At 43.8% G+C, this 19,956-nt stretch overlaps 1 protein-coding gene and 1 long non-coding RNA gene across 5 annotated transcripts in view; one reads left to right on the forward strand and one right to left on the reverse strand.

Annotated features, from left to right (window-relative positions):
• Positions 1 to 6,630: 6,630 nt before the first annotated feature.
• LOC112584609 lies at positions 6,631 to 9,900 on the reverse strand. Of its 2 annotated transcripts, XR_006550611.1 has the most exons (3): positions 9,766 to 9,900; positions 8,981 to 9,172; positions 6,631 to 6,809 (listed from the first exon to the last, which is right to left on the reverse strand). It is a non-coding gene; the product is annotated as an uncharacterized LOC112584609 (long non-coding RNA). The 2 variants fall into 2 exon arrangements; XR_003108920.2 differs by lacking the exon at positions 9,766 to 9,900 and having other exon boundaries at positions 8,981 to 9,215.
• SP1 (Sp1 transcription factor) overlaps positions 9,372 to 19,956 on the forward strand; it is a 35,138-nt gene continuing 24,553 nt past the window's right edge. The window contains exons 1-3 of one of the 3 annotated variants that reach the window (XM_025284254.3): positions 9,372 to 9,495; positions 10,555 to 10,709; positions 11,015 to 12,530. In XM_025284254.3, the coding sequence (XP_025140039.1) occupies positions 9,489 to 9,495; positions 10,555 to 10,709; positions 11,015 to 12,530 (1,678 nt within the window). In that variant the 5' untranslated portion in view covers positions 9,372 to 9,488. Of the gene's footprint in view, positions 9,496 to 10,161; positions 10,463 to 10,554; positions 10,710 to 11,014; positions 12,531 to 19,956 lie in introns of those variants that run through there. The other 2 variants (XM_025284256.3, XM_025284255.3) reach the window with 2 other exon arrangements.

Raw genomic sequence — 19,956 nt, forward strand, 5'->3', positions numbered from 1 at the left:
TATTACCACCACCCAGAAAAGGATTCTAAAAAGGCGCCATGGGAGGAGCCTCAGATTTCTACTCCCTTCTTCTAAATCAACAAATACAAGAGAGACATGGCCAGAGGTGGCATGTCTTTGGTACTATGCCATAGGCTAATAAAGCAGGGGCAAAAGAGAATAACCAAAGAAGTGTGAACTCCTGCAGTAAAGAAAGGAGATCATGGGCCTGAGACTTCAGCCATAAAAGGAGAAGTGAGGATTTCCCTGCATGCTCCCAATGCAGGGGTTGTTGTTGTTCAGTCGCTCAGTCATGTCCGACTCTTTGCAACCCCATGGACTGCAGCACGCCAGGCCTCCCTATCCTTCACCATCTCCCGGAACTTCCTCAAATTCATGTCCATTGCATTGCTGATGCCATCCGACTATCTTGTCCTCTGTCGTCTCCTGTTCTTCCTGCCTTCTATCTTTCCCAGCATCAGGGGCTTTTCCAATGAATCGGCTCTTTGCATCAGGTGGCCAAAGTATTGGAGCTTCAGCATCAGTCCTTCCAATGAATATTTGGGGTTGATTTCCTTTAGGATTGACTGGTTTGCTCTCCTTGCAGTCCAAGGGACTCCCAAGAGTCTTCTCCAACAACCACAGTTCAAAAGCATCAATTCTTCAGCGCTCAGCCTACTTTATGGTCCAACTCTCACATCCATATATGACTACTTGAAAAACCATAGCAGGGGGCTCAGGTTCAATCACTAATCAGGGAACCAGATCCCACATACTGAAACTAAAAGATCCTGTGTGCCACAACTAATATCTGACACAACCAAATAATAAAAATAAACATTTAAAATTGGGAATTTTATTATTATTTAATTAGTTTAAAAACTATTTGTATTGCTAAAAAAGCATTTAAATCAGAATGGTGAAGAAAATGAATTTGATATAACTATCATCTGGACTTAACAATGATTACTATTCGGGAAGTGGGGTCAGAAAAGTAATTATGTTAATATTTGCCACATTTAGGTCAGTTAGTATTTATTTACTTATTATTTTTTGTGTGTGGCCTCACCATGCAGCTTGAGGGATCCTAGTTCCCTTAACCAGGGATCAAATCCTGGCCCCTGTAGTGGAAACTCAAAATCATAACCACTAAACTACTAGTGAATTCCCTCAGTTATTATTTTTTTTAAGTATTTTACTATAATTTACAGACATTTTGAGTTAAATTCTGAAATATTTTAATATGCATTGCTAATAAAAACTTGTTCTTATATAATCCCAATGCTCTTATGTTTCCCCCCAAATTAACAATCATTCCCTCAGTTCAGTTCAGTTGCTCAGTTGTGTCCAACTCTTTGTGACCCCATGGACTGCATCACGCCAGGCTTCCCTATCCATCACCAACTCCCAGAGCTTGCTCAAACTCATATCCATCCAGTCTGTGATGCCATCCAACCATCTCATCCTCTGTTGTCCCCTTCTCCTCCTGCCTTCAGTCTTTCCCATTAATCATTCTCTAATATGACCTAATAGTCCATGTTCAAAATTTCCCAACTATCCCCAAAAGATCTTTTTACTGTTGTAGTTTTGTTCAAAGTAAGATCATGTTGCTTGTGACTATTTTGCCTCTTAAGTCTCTTTTAAGTAAGAGCAACTCTTCCTCCTTTTCCATGCCATTGACTTGTTGAAGAAACAGTCACCCCAAATTGCCTTTGGAATTTTTCTAATTAGTTTCTTTGTGTTTTCACTTACCTTGTTCCTCCAGCCCCCACATTTTCTGCAAACTGGAAATTAGATCTAAAGAATTCCTTAGATTCAGGGAAGAATATTTGTTAGGTGAAGCAGTGTTCTTCTTATTGCCTTACATCAGGGCCACATAAAGCTCGTGGCTGGTGGTCTGGGGTTCTGTGTTTTTGAAGCTAGCTGAGGGGAAGTTAAGCCTGAGGGGATACAGGCAGTTAACCACCTATGGATCTGGAGGCTGAGCTCCCACTGGACTGCAGTCTCCGTGGTTGCTGCCCTTAGCAACACAGTGTGGGTTGAAGTCAGGGACGAGCCACTCAGGATCATCAGCTTGATGCTGGCAGCCTGGACTGGCCCAGTCCTCTGGGACAGGGATACCACACTGGCAGTTCTTCCTTTCAGCCCTGCTGTGTGCACCTTGCAGAAATGAGGAGACTAACCAGGCAAAATTCCCCAGGACTGAGGGGAGATAAACCATTTCAAGACCTGTTCACTGTGTCCTGCACTCTCCACTGCGGAGAGCAGGAAGCTTCCTCTTCTACTCTGGAATCTTTGGTGGTGGCGGCGGTGGTGGTGTGGCTCAGAAAATTCCTGCCTCTGTTAGCTCAGGTTTTCTTATCTTCTAACGTGCAGTTTCTGCTTTAAATATGTTTTGACTGATTTTAAAGTTTAGAATGTCAGGGCTGGAAGAACCCCTGTGGATCATCTGGACTAGCCCCTCACTCAAGTATCCTCATTCTCCCTTCTTAAAAACAGCTGCAGTAAGACAGTGAGACCAGGATTGTTACCATGTAATTCTCCAGTCGTCGTTCACATTCTACTTTCTTCTTCTTTTTTTTTAAATTTTTATTGAAGTCTAGTTAATTTACAGTATTTTGTTAGTTTCAAGTGTACAGCAAAATGACTGTTTTATATACATATATTCTTTTTCAGATTCTTTTCCATTATGGGTTATTACAAGATGAGTATAGTTCTCTGTGCTATATAGCAGGTCCTTGTTGTTCATCTATTTTATATATAGTAGTGAGTATATACCCACTCCAGTGTTCTTGCCTGGAGAATCCCAGGGATGGTGGAGCCTGGTGGGCTGCCATCTCTGGGGTCGCACAGAGTCAGACACGATTGACTTAGCAGCAGCAGTGAGTATATGTTAATCCAAAACTTCTAATTTATCCTTCCCCACCCCGGCCCCCACCACTATCCCCTCTGGTAACTGTAAGTTTTCTTTTTCTATGTCTGTGAGTCTATTTCTGTTTTGTAAACATGTTCATTTGTACCATATTTTTAGATCCCACATACAAGTGATATGATATTTGTTTTTCTCCGTCTGGCTTATTTCACTTAATGTGATAATCTCTAGGTCCATCCATCACATGCCACCTTCTTATCTTTACCATGATCAGGTTCCCCTTGTTCCATGCTGCTGCTGCTAAGTCGCTTCAGCTGTGTCCAACTCTGTGTGACCCCCTAGACGGCAGTCCACCAGGCTCCCCCGTCCCTGGGATTCTCCAGAAAAGAATTCTGGAGTGGGTTGCCATTTCCTTCTCCAATGCATGAAAGGGAAAAGTGAAGGTGAAGTTGCTCAGTCGTGTCGGACTCTTCGTGACCCCATGGACTGCAGCCTACCAGGCTCCTCCACCCATGGGATTTTCCAGGCAAGAGTACTGGAGTGGGTTGCTATTGCCTTCTCCACTCTTGTTCCATAGTATACCATTTATTTTTTCTTCATCTTAAACAATAACACCTGTGAAATGACAGGCTTCATAGGTAGTTAAATTTATTTCTAAAAATTTATTACAAGAAAACATACAAAAATGTTCACTGCCACCACACTTTGGGAAAGAAATGCTAGAGAAAAATTTGCATCAGGGAGTCCCACCTCACTCTGTCTTGAGACCTTGGTTGGACACACTTCTTAAGTCCTAAATTTATTTCCCAATCAGTAAGAAAGAGACTTCCCTGGTGGCTCAGGTGGTAAAGAATCCGCTTGCAATGCAGGAGACCAGGGTTTGATCTCTGGGTGGGAAAGATCCCTTGGAGAAGGGAAGGTTACCCTCTCCAGTATTCTGGCCAGGAGAATTCCATGGACAGAGGATCCTGGCAGGCTACAATCCAGGGGTCGCAGTTGGACACAACTGAGTGACTTTCACACACAAGAAAGAAACACTATACTATCTACAAGTATCAGTTACTAGCTGTGAGTGGCTGAAGGTTAAGCTCTTAGTGGAAAACGCCCAGGGACCTTTGTCCAGGAACCTCTGATCGCCTACAATGGTGGAGGAGGGGAATGCAGAGAGAAGTCAGGCTGTGGTAAAGGTTACTTCTAGGCTGGGGATCAAGCCTCAGGGTAGCGGTGGGAAAACGTCTCTTGGAAGCAAAAGCCTGTAAAGCTCCGGCCCTCTCCACCATCTCTCTGGGCACCCCAAGAAGGCATGAACATGCCGTGCCAGAGCCTTTCCCCAACAGGAACCACCCACTCGCCTAGGGGACAGTGAAAACTTCCGGAAGAAGAGAGGAAAAGTCAAGTGTTAAGCCTCTAGGAGCTTCAGCGGGCTTCTGGGGCTCGAGGGAGGGAGGGCAAAGCAGGAAGGAGGGGTTTGCGGTTGGGGAGAGCCAGCTGGTCCACCCCTAGCCGGAAACTGGGGGTGGAGAGGCCCAGGCCCGGCCCACGCCCGTCTTCCAGCTCCAGACTGGGTCCCAGAGGCCGGCAAACCCCACCCCGCTCCTCTGGGCACCTCGTGGCCCAGGCGGGTTTGTTTATGTATCCAGCTCCCTCCACCCCCAGCCCGGCCCTTCGCCCGCCCTCAGAGTGGCCCCGTGGGAGGGGGAAACCGGGCGAGCCCCAGGCCGGCCCCCTCCGGTCCCCTCCCCTTCCTTCCTCCAGCCTGGGCTTTGGATGCCCGGGGAGGGCAAGTCTTTTTTATAGACCTGTTGAGCCAGTCGGGGCCAGTCTCCTTACTGGGAGTGGGAAGCTGGGGGGTGGCTCAGCTCTTTCCTCGACTCTGGATTCTGGGGAGAACTCAGGGCTTCTTGTCCCAGGAGAGGAAAGAGAAAAGGAAACTGCTTCATTTTTGGTTAAAAAGGGAACTTTTTTTTTTTTTTTTTTAATGCTGTCAGGCAGGACCCCACTCACCCTTGGGGTGCAGAGGTCCGGGGCCGAGTGGGGGTGGGGGAAACTGGTGAGGGTAACTTGGCAATAAGCACAGGTTTCCAGGACTGGTGAGCAGAGGAGCCAGAAAAGGTTAGATATTTGGGGTGAGGGAAATGTTTTGAATATGTGTTTGTTTTAAGCTGGAGTGCCTAGGGGTCAGATTTAACTGTTCAGTGAAGCGGCTTTTTCACAGTGGGGTCCAGACTCCTCTCTGAATCTCTCGGGTGCCTCCAGCTTGCCTCCTCTAGCTCTCAAGAATGCAGATGGATTGTGTCTCTGGACAGTTTCTCTTCCTCTTTCTCACTATCCCTTAAACCACCTCTGCTTTTATTTGCCAAAAGGTGGGTTCTTTAAGCTGCAGGGACCATGAACTGAGTTTACTGTCAGGCCTGTGTTCTTGCAGTCTTCAGAAAAGAATATTCCAGAAAGTTGGGCCAGAGTTCAGCTCCAACAATAACTAGGCTTCTTGAGGATGCCTCTCAGCTCTAAAAAGAAACCCCTCCCCCCAGCCTTTCTTTATTCTCCAGCACCTTCAAGACAACCAGAGCCACGGACCAGGACTAGTTGTACTGTTACTAGTTGCCTTCTTAGTACCAGGCAGGGATGAACCTGAACGCTTCTCAGATAAGGAAACAAACCCAGCAAAGATGCAGAATGAGTCACTTTAAATAATAACAGTAAAGAATATCTGTAGCCTGTCCTGAATTTCTCATCAACAGGTTCTGAGCTTCTCAAAGAAACCTGACTTCTTAGAGTTCTTAGTTACCTGCGTTTTCAGGGTCTTGAAAAGACTGAGGGATGTGTGATGATCCATTTATCTTCTCCAGTCACCAGTTACTTTGTAAATGACTTGAAATGTGCATGATGTGAAAAATCAAGGTTTATTTTCTGAGACTTTATTTTCTTGTCAGGGATTCTTTTTCTTTCCTAAGCTTCTTTATCTTAGAGTAGGTATGACAGGTAAACAGAATTTTAGTCAATGTGTTTTGTTCTTAACAGCTGTTGTTGAAAGTTTACCAAGAGAGAAGTTTACAATGATGTTATAAAAGAAGAGTTTTGAATCATTTGCATATTTTAATTTGTAAAATATTCCTGTTACCAGATTGCTAAATGGGAAATGGCTAAAATCAAAGAGTATCTTCAAAATCAGGTTTGACTTGAAAAAGGCAACCAACCCAAGGCTGAGAAGCAATCCTTGGCGTTGTACTATCTGAAGACCTATTCAGGATTTGGGGGACTGGGCTTCCCCTTTCATTTATCAAGTGTTTACTGTGAACTATATCCTAGGCCTTGAGGATACATAGGGAAAAGGCATCACCCCCGGCCCTCAAGATTACTTTGACTGGAGATGTGATATTTAGATACCTTTAATGGATGTATGTAAAAAGAGCATGGTGGATCGAGTTTACAGTAACTGGGGGAGTTAGCAAAGACTGCATTAAAATTCGTTTTTATCAAAAATAAGAGTTATGAGCCCAGAAGGAGGACCAGCTCAGTGAACTGTACTTTTAAATTTTGGAGACCCAAGAAAGCATGTTTTAGCGGAAAACTTCAACAAAGAACAAAGTGAAGGCTAAGAGTGTAGTAGACAGGGAAGATGAGCCTGAATAGGTGCAGGGCAGACCGATTACCACACTGGAGTGTTAGCACTGAGTGCCTGTGTTCTTATGAGTGGTTTTGAATGAAGACAACCCTCAATCCACATGGCTTTTTTTAAACACAGTCATTAGGAGTTATTTAAATGATTTCACAAACGGTTATGAAGACAAACTTGAAACAAGTTTATTCATTTTTGTTGTTGTTTAGTCGAAAGAAAATCTGTTCAGGTTTTCACAGATGAATTGGACAACATGTCCATTTGCTCTCAGAAACTGTTAATAAACAAGCTTATGTTGAGGACGTCCCTCACAGGCCAGGTTCCGAATTCTGTCTCGTCCTGGAGAAGCAAAGAGAGAGTACTGTGTAAAGGACCGTGGCTCTTGAACTTCTGGGTCTAAAGCTAGGTCTTTTTTATCATTACCTGGAGTAAAACCAAACCCTAGTTCCCATTTTTGGCTTAGACTATCTTAGAACTATTGGGAAAAGAAAAAAAAAAAAGCTTTGAAACTAAACAAAACAGTCATAATTTAAAGTACTGGAGAAGAGCATGACAATTTCTTACATTGGTTGAATGGATTAAATTAGAAATGTTCAGAGGACTGCGCCACAGCTTTAGTTCCTCCTCCCTCCACCCGCCTCAGCAAGTTTGGGTGTGGTCTTTTGCTAAATACACTAAACAGCTGTTGGAATCTCCAGAGCTTGGTTTACAAAGATGAGCAATGCAGCTTCTTCCCTCCAGGAAGTTTCTTTCCTTCTGGAAGTTTCTTCTCTCAAGTTTCTTCCTTTAGTGCTTCTTAAACTGTGATTTAGGGACTAATCACCTGAAAGAGTTGTGTTCTCTTGTCCCTCTCCAGAGACTATCATTTACTAGGCCTAAGATGGGGTCTAGGAATCTACCTTTTTTAAAAAAAGCAGTCCAGAGAATACAGATAAAGATTCCCTGATATTCTATTTTGAGAAACTTTGACTTAGCGATGCTAGTAATAGAAATGTAATGCGATGTTTTGTAATAAAGTTATAAAAGAAGATGATACCATGTAAGCTCTCCAGGAAGTACGTGCACGATTTTTTAAGAGCTAGAAGGAAACAAAAAGCTTTTCTTTAAAAAAAAAAAAAGGTTTATTAAGCCCATTTTAAAAATTAAGCTCAATTTTATAAATGGTTATACAGGCATTATTCATTTAAGAACTTATAGACTTTCTGTGGGATTATTCTGAGTTGAAATTTGGCACAACTCATTAGCTTTGTGATCTTTGGGAAGTTACTCCCTAGCCTCAATTTCTTAACTTAAAAAATACTTACAAATATCTCAACGTACAAAATACTTACTAATAGCCTCTAATACTTACTAATAACTTCCTCATGAGAATGACATTAGGAATGCAAGATACCTAGCTGACCTAGGCACTTAACTGTAGGCTTTTACCTTCTGGCCTTGCCCAGAGAAACATGAAGCCTCAGTTTCGGGGAATCCAGACTTTAAAACATGACAGTATCAAGTGCTTAACTGTAGATAATGAAGTGACAACATATAACATACAAGTGAGAAAAGATATGACCTTGTCACGTTATTGACAAGTCACCCAGGCAGCCGCCACAAAAACTAGGATAAAGGAAAGGCAGAATGGGAGGCCAGAAATTCAGGAAAAATCCTTTTATGCACTTGCAAAAAGCAAGAACTTTATTTTGCTACTTTGCTTACAGCGTATTTACAATTAAGGGGGCAGCGGCAGCGTAAAGTGGCTTATAGCATCTTGATTATGGGAGGTTCTCCAACATAATTTAGCTTCAAATGCAAGCTCTTGAAAAGTTAACCCGCCTTAGGTAGCCAGCACCAGACAAATTGGGAGAATTTAATAAAATGGCGTTTGCTGGAGTCTCACAAAGACCTCGCAAATCGGTCAGCGCGTTAACCGGCTGTGTGAGAACTCTCACCAGAGCTCTTGCGCCTGTACCCACAGGGCTTACACCACATTCAGAGGCATCCGCCTGCCTCTCCGCCCACCCCTAAAGGGGTGAGACTCGAGAAGTACTTTTAAGAGCGGTTAAATTAAGACTCAAACGAGCCTTGGTGTCAAAGCAGAACTTTGCGCCGAGTGGCTCGGCCTGACACTTGTTGAGCTGCACGGTTCAGCTGAAGCGTTGCTGCCTAATCACTGTAAAGACGTCCCCAGAGGAGGGCCAAAATGGCGACGGACTCCTCTTGGCACAGCCCTGTTCCCTCCCGGCTCTGGTAACGCCCATCGGCCAAGTGGAGGCGGTGGCTGACTTTCCCCCCAGCCACCTCATTGGACCGAACGACTGAGGCAGAGGCCAATTCTCCTCTGCCCACTCCAGGTTCTTGCCCTCAGAGCTCACGCGGCGCTCAATTGGCTTTTATACACGTCAATTTGCGTCCTATCGCGTCTCTTTTCAGTGTTAATCCAATCATAACTTTCCTGGCTGCCCGCCTGATTTCTGATTGGTTTTGATCTGCTTCATCCTATCCCATTCCTGTCTACTTCTTACCTCCTCCCACTAGGACTTTGCCCAGGCACGTCCAAGCTTCTGGTTGGCTGTTGTTCTGTCATTCCAATGAAAGCTCTTCCAATCCCTACTACTCACGGAGCCCGCCTGGCAGTTGACTGGCTTCTTCCCCAAGCCCATCATCTTTAGTTCCTGCCCACCTTCACTTCCTGCCTCTTTCATTGGCCTCTAAAACTGAGAGGCCGATCTTTTGGGGCGGACACCACGCACGCAACTTTGTCTTACACGCCTTAGAGAGCAAGCGAGCCTTAGCATTGGGCAATCTGCCCGTCTTTCTTCTGCAAGTCCCTCCTTTCTCCCTCCCTCATTGGGCGGGGCAGCAGTAAAGGGGCGGGGCCTAGGCCGGGCTTGTGGCGCGCTGCTCCCTCCTCCTTACCCCCCCCTCCCTGTCCGGTCCGGGTTCGCTTGCCTCGTCAGCGTCCGCGTTTTTCCTGGCCCCCCCCAACCCCCCCGGACAGGACCCCCTTGAGCTCGTCCCTCAGCTGCTACCATGAGCGGTAAGGATGAGTCCACTCCAAGCTTAGGGGTGGGAGGGGAGTGAGGGGGCGCGCGCGAGGGCCGACCGGGCGGTCCCCGCCGTGAGGGGGGGCGGGCGGGAGGCGGCGGCGGCGGCCTTGGTCCCGCCCGGGGCGGAGGGAAGGGAGGGAGAAGGGGCAGTGGCGGGGCCTCCGAGGAGGAGGAGGGGGATGGGCCACCCGCCCCGGGGGAGGGGGCAGCGTGGCCTCGCCCGCCCCCTGCCCGCCCCGGCCACGGGGGACGGGCCTTACCCCCCACTACTCGGCTGCCCGCCTGAGGCTCCTCCTGCCGGGGGCTGGAGCCGCGGGGGCGGCCCGAGCAGAGCAGGCCCCGCCCGGGCCAACCGCCTCCCTGGCCCGCCCTCTGGTCGCCGCCGGCCCCAAGGCCCTCCTCCCTTCCCCCCCCCTGCCGTAGATTACCCCTCCCCCCGTAAATTACCCCTCCCCCCTACCGTCCCGCCCTTTCCACGCCCCACACCCCGAAACCGCCCTTTCCCTCTAGGGCCCGCCCTCTAGCCGCCCCGAATCACTTGATTTCTAACCCCTGGACCTCTTTAGCCCCTTATTAATATGTATAAATGTTTCCCCACTCAAACTTTTTATCTGTTCTTTTCCCCTTTCTCCTCCTTACCTCTTGTTACTTTTTACACTTGAGATTTTCTCTTTCTCCATTTCCTTTGACCCTAGTTTTTAGCAAACTTTCCATCCACCCACATGTTTTATGCCTTATCTATCCTTTTTTTCCCCCAGGTTACTTTTTCAACATGCCCACCGACCCTCGTATTTCCTGTACCAAAGGCACCTTTTCAATGATTTCTGACTTTAATTTTGTGCAAGGGAGAATTGAGGTCCAGTTTTGGCATCACTGAGCCTAGATCACATCCTACTGGTCTGCAACTGTTCCTTCTCCCCGAATCGTTTTTTTAATACTGGCGCCTTTCACCTTCCTGTTAGTCATTTGTTTCATCACAGCCTCTTTTACCCTTTCTCACTTGACCTTTTGCTTTCTCCAATTTTAAGTTATTTTAAAATTATTTTTAGACCAAGATCACTCCATGGATGAAATGACAGCAGTGGTGAAGATTGAAAAAGGAGTTGGTGGCAGTAACGGGGGCAATGGAAATGGTAGTGGTGCCTTTTCTCAGGCTCGAAGCAGCAGCGCAGGCAGCAGCAGCAGCAGCGGAGGAGGAGGGCAGGTAAGTGATGATCCTGACAGAATGGGGAAGGTGCTGAGAGGCTGTAAATATCCTTAGATGACTGTCTTTTTACAAAAAAATTTTTGGGGAAGGGCTAAACCATTTTCTAGATAGGGAAGTAAGCACAGCTAGACAAGTGACTTGGAGATCCCCCTAAATGAGAGTTTCAACAGTATAGATAGATCCAACTTTTTGTTTGGTTGGGTTTTTCTTTTTTTTTCCCTTTTGCACTGTTACACTGCCCCCTGGTCTGGCAAATGGGTATCACTAAAGTAACTCCTTTCCTCTCCCTTATTTCTGGCCAGGAATCCCAGCCATCCCCTTTGGCTCTGCTGGCAGCAACTTGCAGCAGAATTGAGTCACCCAATGAAAACAGCAACAACTCCCAGGGCCCAAGCCAGTCAGGGGGCACAGGTGAGCTTGACCTCACAGCCACACAACTTTCCCAGGGTGCCAATGGCTGGCAGATCATCTCTTCCTCCTCTGGGGCTACCCCTACCTCGAAGGAACAGAGTGGCAGCAGTACCAACGGCAACAATGGCAGTGAGTCTTCCAAGAATCGCACGGTCTCCGGTGGGCAGTATGTTGTGGCTGCCACTTCCAACCTTCAGAACCAGCAAGTCCTGACCGGACTACCTGGAGTGATGCCTAATATTCAGTATCAAGTAATCCCACAGTTCCAGACCGTTGATGGGCAACAGCTGCAGTTTGCTGCCACTGGGGCCCAAGTGCAGCAGGATGGTTCAGGTCAGATACAGATCATACCAGGTGCAAACCAACAGATCATCACAAACCGAGGAAGTGGAGGCAACATCATTGCTGCTATGCCAAACCTACTCCAGCAGGCTGTCCCCCTTCAAGGCCTGGCTAATAATGTACTCTCAGGACAGACTCAGTATGTGACCAACGTACCAGTGGCCCTGAATGGGAATATTACCTTGCTGCCTGTCAACAGCGTTTCTGCAGCTACCTTGACTCCTAGCTCTCAGGCAGTCACGATCAGCAGCTCTGGGTCCCAGGAGAGTGGCTCACAGCCTGTCACCTCAGGGACTGCCATCAGTTCTGCCAGTTTGGTATCTTCACAAGCCAGTTCCAGCTCCTTTTTCACCAATGCCAATAGCTACTCAACAACTACTACCACCAGCAACATGGGAATTATGAACTTTACCACCAGCGGATCAGCAGGGACCAGCTCTCAGAGCCAGACACCCCAGAGGGTCAGCGGGCTGCAGGGATCTGATACTCTGAACATCCAGCAGAACCAGACATCTGGAGGTTCACTGCAAGCAAGTCAACAAAAAGAGGGAGAGCAAAACCAGCAGACACAGCAACAACAACAAATTCTCATCCAGCCTCAGCTGGTTCAAGGGGGACAGGCCCTTCAGGCCCTCCAAGCCACCCCATTGTCAGGGCAGACCTTTACAACTCAAGCTATCACCCAGGAAACCCTCCAGAACCTTCAGCTTCAGGCTGTTCCAAACTCTGGCCCCATCATCATCCGGACACCAACAGTGGGGCCCAATGGACAGGTCAGCTGGCAGACTCTTCAGCTGCAGAACCTCCAAGTTCAGAACCCACAAGCCCAGACAATCACCTTGGCCCCAATGCAGGGTGTTTCTTTGGGGCAGACCAGCAGCAGCAGTACCACCCTTACGCCTATTGCCTCAGCTGCCTCCATCCCTGCCGGCACAGTCACTGTGAATGCTGCTCAGCTCTCCTCCATGCCTGGCCTCCAGACCATTAACCTCAGTGCATTGGGTGCTCCAGGAATCCAGGTGCACCAGCTTCCAAGCCTACCCTTGGCAATAGCAAATGCCTCAGGTAAGACTTGAGATCTTTTGCATTTATCTCTAGAGCTACTTAGCATCTCAGCTGAAACCATTGAGTCTAAAGAAGGAGTAGAATCTTCTGAGGGCAGTACTTCTGAGGGCAAGTCAGTTAGAGAAATAGCAATGATTCTAAGTCATTTGGAGCTGACTTAATGAAAACTTTTTCCTCTTCAGTTACTCTGTCCAGAAAGGAGCATTTCTGGGCAGTGTCCTTGGGGTCTCTGTACATTCAGTGCCTGGTACTACAGTACAAGAGTGGGCAAACTTTTTTTGTAAAGGCCCAGATAGTAAATAGTTTAGGCCTTGTGGGCCACATAAGTTCTCAATTACGTGTACTTTTTTGTTTTTGCAACCTTCTTAAAATATAAAATACTCTTACCTTCAGGGCCTTATTTGGCTTGAGGGTTCTTCTCTGCAGATAGGAATGGATTATAAACTTATCTGTAGGGCAGTTATTAAATCATCAGATATTTCTCACAAACTGTAAGCAGGGGAAAACTGATGGATTCCAAAGGACTTCAACAAAATAAGTTCCCTGGTTAATCTTTTAGTTAACCAGAAGAGCCTACCCTTTGAGGTTTAATTTTTTCAACTCCTACTTAGCTTGAAAGTATTAATGTGTATTTTTAATAAGCTTCCTAGGTGATTTTCTTTTGTTTTGTTTTGTTTCTTAAGCCTCCTAGGTAATGATTCTAATACTTTCTAGATTAGAGAGCCACTTTCTAGACTGCTTTGAAAGTAGCGTATGGTTGAAAGGTGGAAGAGAACAGAAGTGGGGCACAGAGTGGAGTGGGGAGATGGAGTTGAGAGGAATTAGAAGTAAGGACTTTGAGGGGGAAAGAGAATTGTCAAGGAAAGAGGTGTATATATTGGAATGTATGTTGAATCAGTTGACACTATTTAGTCATTTATTTTGAACTGTATTTTACTAGTATTGGTTAATTTGAAATTTAAAACCTCTGTTTAAAACGGTGAGAATTTATTTAGAGTTTATCAGTTTAAATTTCATGGTGATAGAACTAATCTTTAATGATCATGGTGATAGAACTAATCTTTAATGAAGCACATTAGGATACATAGGCATCTTTATATTCTGGGATGATATATAGAAATTATGATGAGAAGTAGTTTAATACCACTGAACTTCTACTTCTGTTGGTGTATCTGTGGGTTTGTTAATTGTTTACTTTTATTATAGAGTTCTCATTCTGTTTAGATTGGTTCTTATGTAAGAGAGGGTAACAAATAGGCAACCGTATTTCCTGCCTCCTGCAGTTGAGGATAATCTGTGGTGGGGAGTTCTGCTCAAGTTCACAGTCTTGTAGTAGTATGTTTAAAATTACTACATTTTGAGCCTTAACAGATAGAAATTTTCTTAGTGAATTGGAGATCTTAAAATAGAAGCTTAGAGCTGAAAGAGACCTTAGGAATCATCTCATACGCCTGCCTTATTTTCCAGATAAGGACTTTGAGATACTGGGAAGCACATACGTTATGAGACTACTTGCTGTTAGTTCTAGTCTGGAGCATTCATTACCTATTAATTTTAACTTGGGACAAGAGACGTCATGTTTTAACTTGGGACATCCTTTAAATTGTTAAAAATCTTTTGGAAAAGATATCTTTTGTTACTTTGAAATTTAAGGCTATAGAGCTGGCAAGTGTTTATAGGCCAAAAATTATGTGAGTAGAAATGGGAAAAGTTTAATAAAAACTGAACCTAACAGCTTGGAAAATTAGACACTTTCTAGGTAATCTACGTTTGTGTGTTTGTTTTCTCTTTGCTCTTAAGTTATTGAGATTGTTGTAGATAGTATTAATTTGGATCCTTGCAACATGTAAACGGTTTATAACTGGAGCTCTAAGGAACAGTTATGAGACGCTTTCATTGCTAAATCATGGTCTGGGGAATTCTGCCATTTACTTTGTCATAGAATAGGGCTACCTTCCTAGCTGTTATTGATGGTCTCTGAGCTCTAGGAAACGCATGTCTTTTTAAGATAGTAGCAGCTTGACATTCACTAAGAAGAGAATGAAGCTCTGAAAGGCCATTTTGTGAGGGTTGAGATTGCTTTATTAATAGTGGTTTTTGAAGATACGTGTTTCCTCCTTTCTGGTTAGTCATAGTTGTGCAACGTTTTTTCCCCTTCAATTGATCTGACTTCAGCCTTAATGAAAGATAATGCAGTCATTTCCTGGAAGCTTAGTGCTCTTTAGCTGTTGCCTGGCTGCTACAAAGTCTCTCATTTTACCTGTTTTTCTGGTATATAGTTATTTTATTAGAAAAACTCAGCCTCTTGGCAGTATGATGTAGTGGAAAGAGCCATGAATATGAATTCATGTTGTAAGATAGGTAAGTAGATAGCATTCTGTAAAGGGAAACATTATTTTTAAATGGTTGTGGAAGACTGCAGCTTCTATGTCACTTAATAGATTTAGTCTTTTTGGGGCCCTACCACGTGGCTTCTTGTAGGATCCTAGTTCCCTAAATAGGGATTGAACCCTTACACCCCCACCCCCCACCTCTAGCAGTGAAATGGAAGAGTCCCAGCCACTGGACTGCCAGGGAACTTCCACATTTATTATTTTTAAAAGTCATCTTTTAAAACTTTTCTAAGTTCTCTTGTTGACTTTTATTATGTTTATTTGTTTACTTGAATATACAGGCAAAGGCACAAACTTAGACCCCAAATCAGCCACCCATCTCTGTGTTCCTGTTTTTCAGTTCTGCCACTGGTGGGTGATAGTGAAGAAGGGACCACCCAGTAATGTGGAGATCTATTGGATCTTAGTTTTTGTTGTTGTTTTTTAAGTGAACAGCTTTTCCTTTTTTTTCTTTTTTTTTTTTTTTAATTAACACCCTGTCCCTTTTATTCTTTTATCAACACTCCTTCCTCTCATTTAGTAGTATACGCTCTGATCTCGGTTCTGGGTTGTTTTGTTTTTTAAGCTTCAAGCTTCAGATTTTTTTCAGCCCTGGCTAAGTTCAAAAAACTCTTCCCCAAGGTTGAAGAGGGGCCAGTTTTGAAAGACTTAGTTTGGATGACTTCGTGGGAGTTCTGCCTAATAAATAGTGCGGGACTGGGCTTTGGCAAGAGAATAAAACATATTTCCTTGATGGCTATAATACACTCATGAAGCAAATTTCAGAAACTAAAAATAAAAATTTCACATCTGCTTAGTTTTATTGGGGTCGGGAAAATGTCGCCTCTTAGAAGTTAAGTTGAATGCGATACCAGAGTTGGTTTGCCAACAGTGTCGCTAAACTTGGGGTCAGATTGCTGAGACCTATTTTGTTAACAGAAATAGTTCATTTGAACATGAGTTCATTTGAACGTGAGTGTTAAGTAGGTTTAGTTGGTTTAAACGTGTCCAGAATTATCATTCTAGTTAGTGCTGCAAAGGGTCATACAAGAGAATTTTCTATTTTAAAATAATATACTTTTATTGACTATAACATCGTGTTTCAGCATCATTTGCTTTCTTTAGTGTGATTTTATAAGTGTAATTTAAATGAGTTCAGTGTAAGTAGAAAAGATCTCCTTTAAAATCTAGGTGCCTTGATTGATTTGGAAAGACTGAGAAGACAGTCTTGAGACTTTTTCAGTTGCTCCTATTTATTTATTCCAGTGGCTTTCTGTCAGTGGCGTCATTGTTAAATCACACTGCATTGTGTGATGTGGTCCTTTTAGTTCTTAATTAAATAACGAGCACAAGGGTGCCTAGTGTTTTGGAAAAATTTAGTATCTGTTCTATTCTCAGATCTCCCTTTCCCTTTAATTATTCTACATTGTAAAGTAGCATATAAATGTTGGCACTAAAAATGTAGTTCTGCTCTTGGTTCTAATTGTTTTGTTTTCCCTCCTTGAAAATATTTTAAATGTAAGAGGAACACCTGTATAAAGGCTGTATTACATAATATTTTGTAAGTTACTGATTGGGTAAACATTAATAGATAATAGTTGAAATTTTTCAGTTTGCCGTTTAATTGAAAAACAAGCTTATTTTTCTTATTTCTTATGGAAGGTATGTCAAAATAAGCAGGGTGACAATATACAGCCTTGACATACTCCTTTTCCTGTTTGGAACCAGTCTGTTGTTCCATGTCCAGTTCTAACTGTTGCTTCCTGACCTCCATACAGATTTCTCAAGAGGCAGGTCAGGTGGTCTGGTATTCCCATCTCATTCAGAATTTTCCACAGTTTATTGTGATCCACACAGTCAAAGGCTTTGGCATAGTCAATAAAGCAGAAATAGATGTTTTTCTGGAACTCTCTTGCTTTTTCCATGATCCAGTGGATGTTGGCAATTTGATCTCTGGTTCCACTGCCTTTTCTAAAACCAGCTTGAACATCAGGAAGTTCACAGTTCACATATTGCTGAAGCCTGGCTTGGAGAATTTTGAGCATGACTTTACTAGTGTGTGGGATGAGTGCAATTGTGCGGTAGTTTGAGCATTCTTTGGCATTGCCTTTCTTTGGGATTGGAATGAAAACTGACCTTTTCCAGTCCTGTGGCCACTGCTGAGTTTTCCAAATTTGCTGGCATATTGAGTGCAACACTTTCACAGCATCATCTTTCAGGATTTGGAATAGCTCCACTGGAATTCCATCACCTCCACTAGCTTTGTTTGTAGTGATGCTTTCTAAGGCCCACTTGACTTCACATTCCAGGATGTCTGGCTCTAGGTCAGTGATCACACCATCGTGATTATCTGGGTCGTGAAGATCTTTTTTGTACAGTTCTTCTGTGTATTCTTGCCACCTCTTCTTAATATCTTCTGCTTCTGTTAGGTCCATACCATTTCTGTCCTTTATTGAGCCCATCTTTGCATGAAATGTTCCCTTGGTATCTCTGATTTTCTTGAAGAGATCTCTAGTCTTTCCCATTCTATTGTTTTTCTCTATTTCTTTGCATTGATCGCTGAGGAAGGCTTTTTTATCTCTCCTTGCTATTCTTTGGAACTCTGCTTTCAGATGCTTATATCTTTCCTTTTCTCCTTTGCTTTTCGAGTCTCTTCTTTTCACAGCTATTTGTAAGGCCTTCCCAGACGGCCATTTTGCTTTTTTGCATTTCTTTTCCATGGGGATGGTCTTGATCCCTGTCTCCTGTATGGATATGAGAGTTGGACTGTGAAGAAAGCTGAGCGCCGAAGAATTGATGCTTTTGAACTGTGGTGTTGGAGAAGACTCTTGAGAGTCCCTTGGACTGCAAGGAGATCCAACCAGTCCATTCTAAAGGAGATCAGTCCTGGGTGTTCTTTGGAAGGACTGATGGTAAAGCTGAAACTCAGTACTTTGGCCACCTCATGCGAAGAGTTGACTCATTGGAAAAGACTCTGATGCTGGGAGGGATTGGGGGCAGGAGGAGAAGGGGCCGCCAGAGGATGAGATGGCTGGATGGCATCACCAACTCGATGGACGTGAGTCTGAGTGAACTCTGGGTGTTGGTGATGGACATGGAGGCCTGGCGTGCTGCGATTCATGGGGTCGCAAAGAGTCGGACACGACTGAGCGACTGAACTGAACTGATGTCAAAATAGTGTTATCCCTAACATTTAACATTATTGTATTAGATCTGTAGTGCTGAAGCATTATTTAAAAGGTATATGTCCACACTGTGACTACATTGTTAATGCCATGCTAGGTTTTAAGAATTGGTCCCTTTAGAAGACCTGAAAAAGTTTCTGAAGAAAGTTTTTTCCTTCAGAATTGGTTGCAAATCTGGACTATAATTTGAATTTGTACTTCTGCTCCAGTGCTTTTTAAGCTCTGGCAATATTACTTGTTTCACAAGTTTGGGTGTACCTATCTGATTTACTCTGAATCTTTCTCACCCTATACCTGTATACAAAATGAATAATTTAACGTGTACAAAATAAATAATTTAACGATTTCAAAGAAGGGTTAAAATATAAAATACCCAGGTCAAGACAAAGACGTGCCCTTTATGAGATGAGAGAATCAGTTAAAAATCTGCATGTCTGCAGGAATTCCCTGGAGGTCCAGTGGTTAGTACTCAGGGCCTTCACTGCTGTGGGCCTGCGTTCAATCACTGGTCGTGCTTCGAGGTGCAGCCAAACCAAAACAAAAGCAAAGCAAAAAAATCTACATTTCTGAGAAAAATTTTAATGGTTTCATAGTAAATCAAATGTCTGCTGCAAGTAATCCAGATAAGGTAAAATGCTATTGAGATGGAGCTTTTCAGATTATTCCATGTGTTCTTCATTAACTTGACACTGTTTGGATTGCTTAGAAGTTATAGCTCTTTGCAAACATATTGTAATTAAACCGGACTCTCCATGTTAATAGCAGTTAAACTTGAAGATGGCTGTAGTTGGAAACCCTCATCCCCTCCAGTACTCTCCTGACAACCTAAGGTGTAGAAAGACTCAGTAACTTGTCAGAGGTCATTGACAAAATTTACAGTGACAGGTCTTTTGACTTCAGATCAGTATCATTTCCACTACACCACTGCTGTCTCGTAGAAAAATGGATTTGTTTTTTGACCCAATTCAGTTATTTTGAAGAGTTAAATTTGTAACTTAAGACAAAAAATAGGGGAAAAAAAAGAAGCAAAAAGCATGATTAAATCAACAGCCTTTTTATAAACATGGTTATGGATCAGAATTGTTATAACCAGATCTATTAATTTGAATTTATTTAATCTGTAATTAAATTTAATGTAAACAACGATATGAGTACATTAAGGAAGGAAGGAGCAAGATGGTAAAAGAGAAATCAGAGATTTTCATAATCAGTTGTTTGAAAGCATGAAGGTCCTCTCTGTTATATTGGCGTGAGAGTATTATTCTGGCGCCTCAGTAAAGAATATGCCTGCAATGGGGGAACCCTGTGTTCGATCTCTGGGTTGGGAAGATCCCCTGGAGGAGGGCATGGCGACCCATTCCAGTATTCTTGCCCGGAGAATCTCCATGGACAGAGGATCCCAGTGGCCTGCAGTCCATCGGGTCACAGAGTCGAACACGACTGAGCGACTAAGCACAGCACAGCACATTACCCAACCCTCCTTTTTTTTTCCCCCTACTAGGAAGATGTGATATGTTTCCCTGATTGTTCCTAATTTTTTCCTTGATGGGCTTGAGACATTTTTATAGCAAACTTTCTCCTTATTGTCCCTACTATTTTCCATTTTATTCTGAAAATTTCCTTTCGGTGCCTTCCTTCTACTCCCATGTTTCTGATTAAGTAGTGTATGTATATCTCTTGATGTACTAGGGGATATGGTTTAACAACCTTTTTTTAAAAAAAATTATGTATTTTTAGCTGGGCTGGTTGCTGCGCGTGGGGTTTCTCTAGTTGCGGCAAGCGGGGCTACTCAAGTTGCTGTGTGCAGGCTTATTGTGGTGGCTTCTCTTGTTTGTTGCAGAGCATGTGCTCTAGGGTTCGGGGCTCAGT

The sequence above is a fragment of the Bubalus bubalis genome, chromosome 4 (genome assembly GCF_019923935.1).
Source record: "Bubalus bubalis isolate 160015118507 breed Murrah chromosome 4, NDDB_SH_1, whole genome shotgun sequence".
Classification (NCBI taxonomy): domain Eukaryota; kingdom Metazoa; phylum Chordata; class Mammalia; order Artiodactyla; family Bovidae; genus Bubalus; species Bubalus bubalis.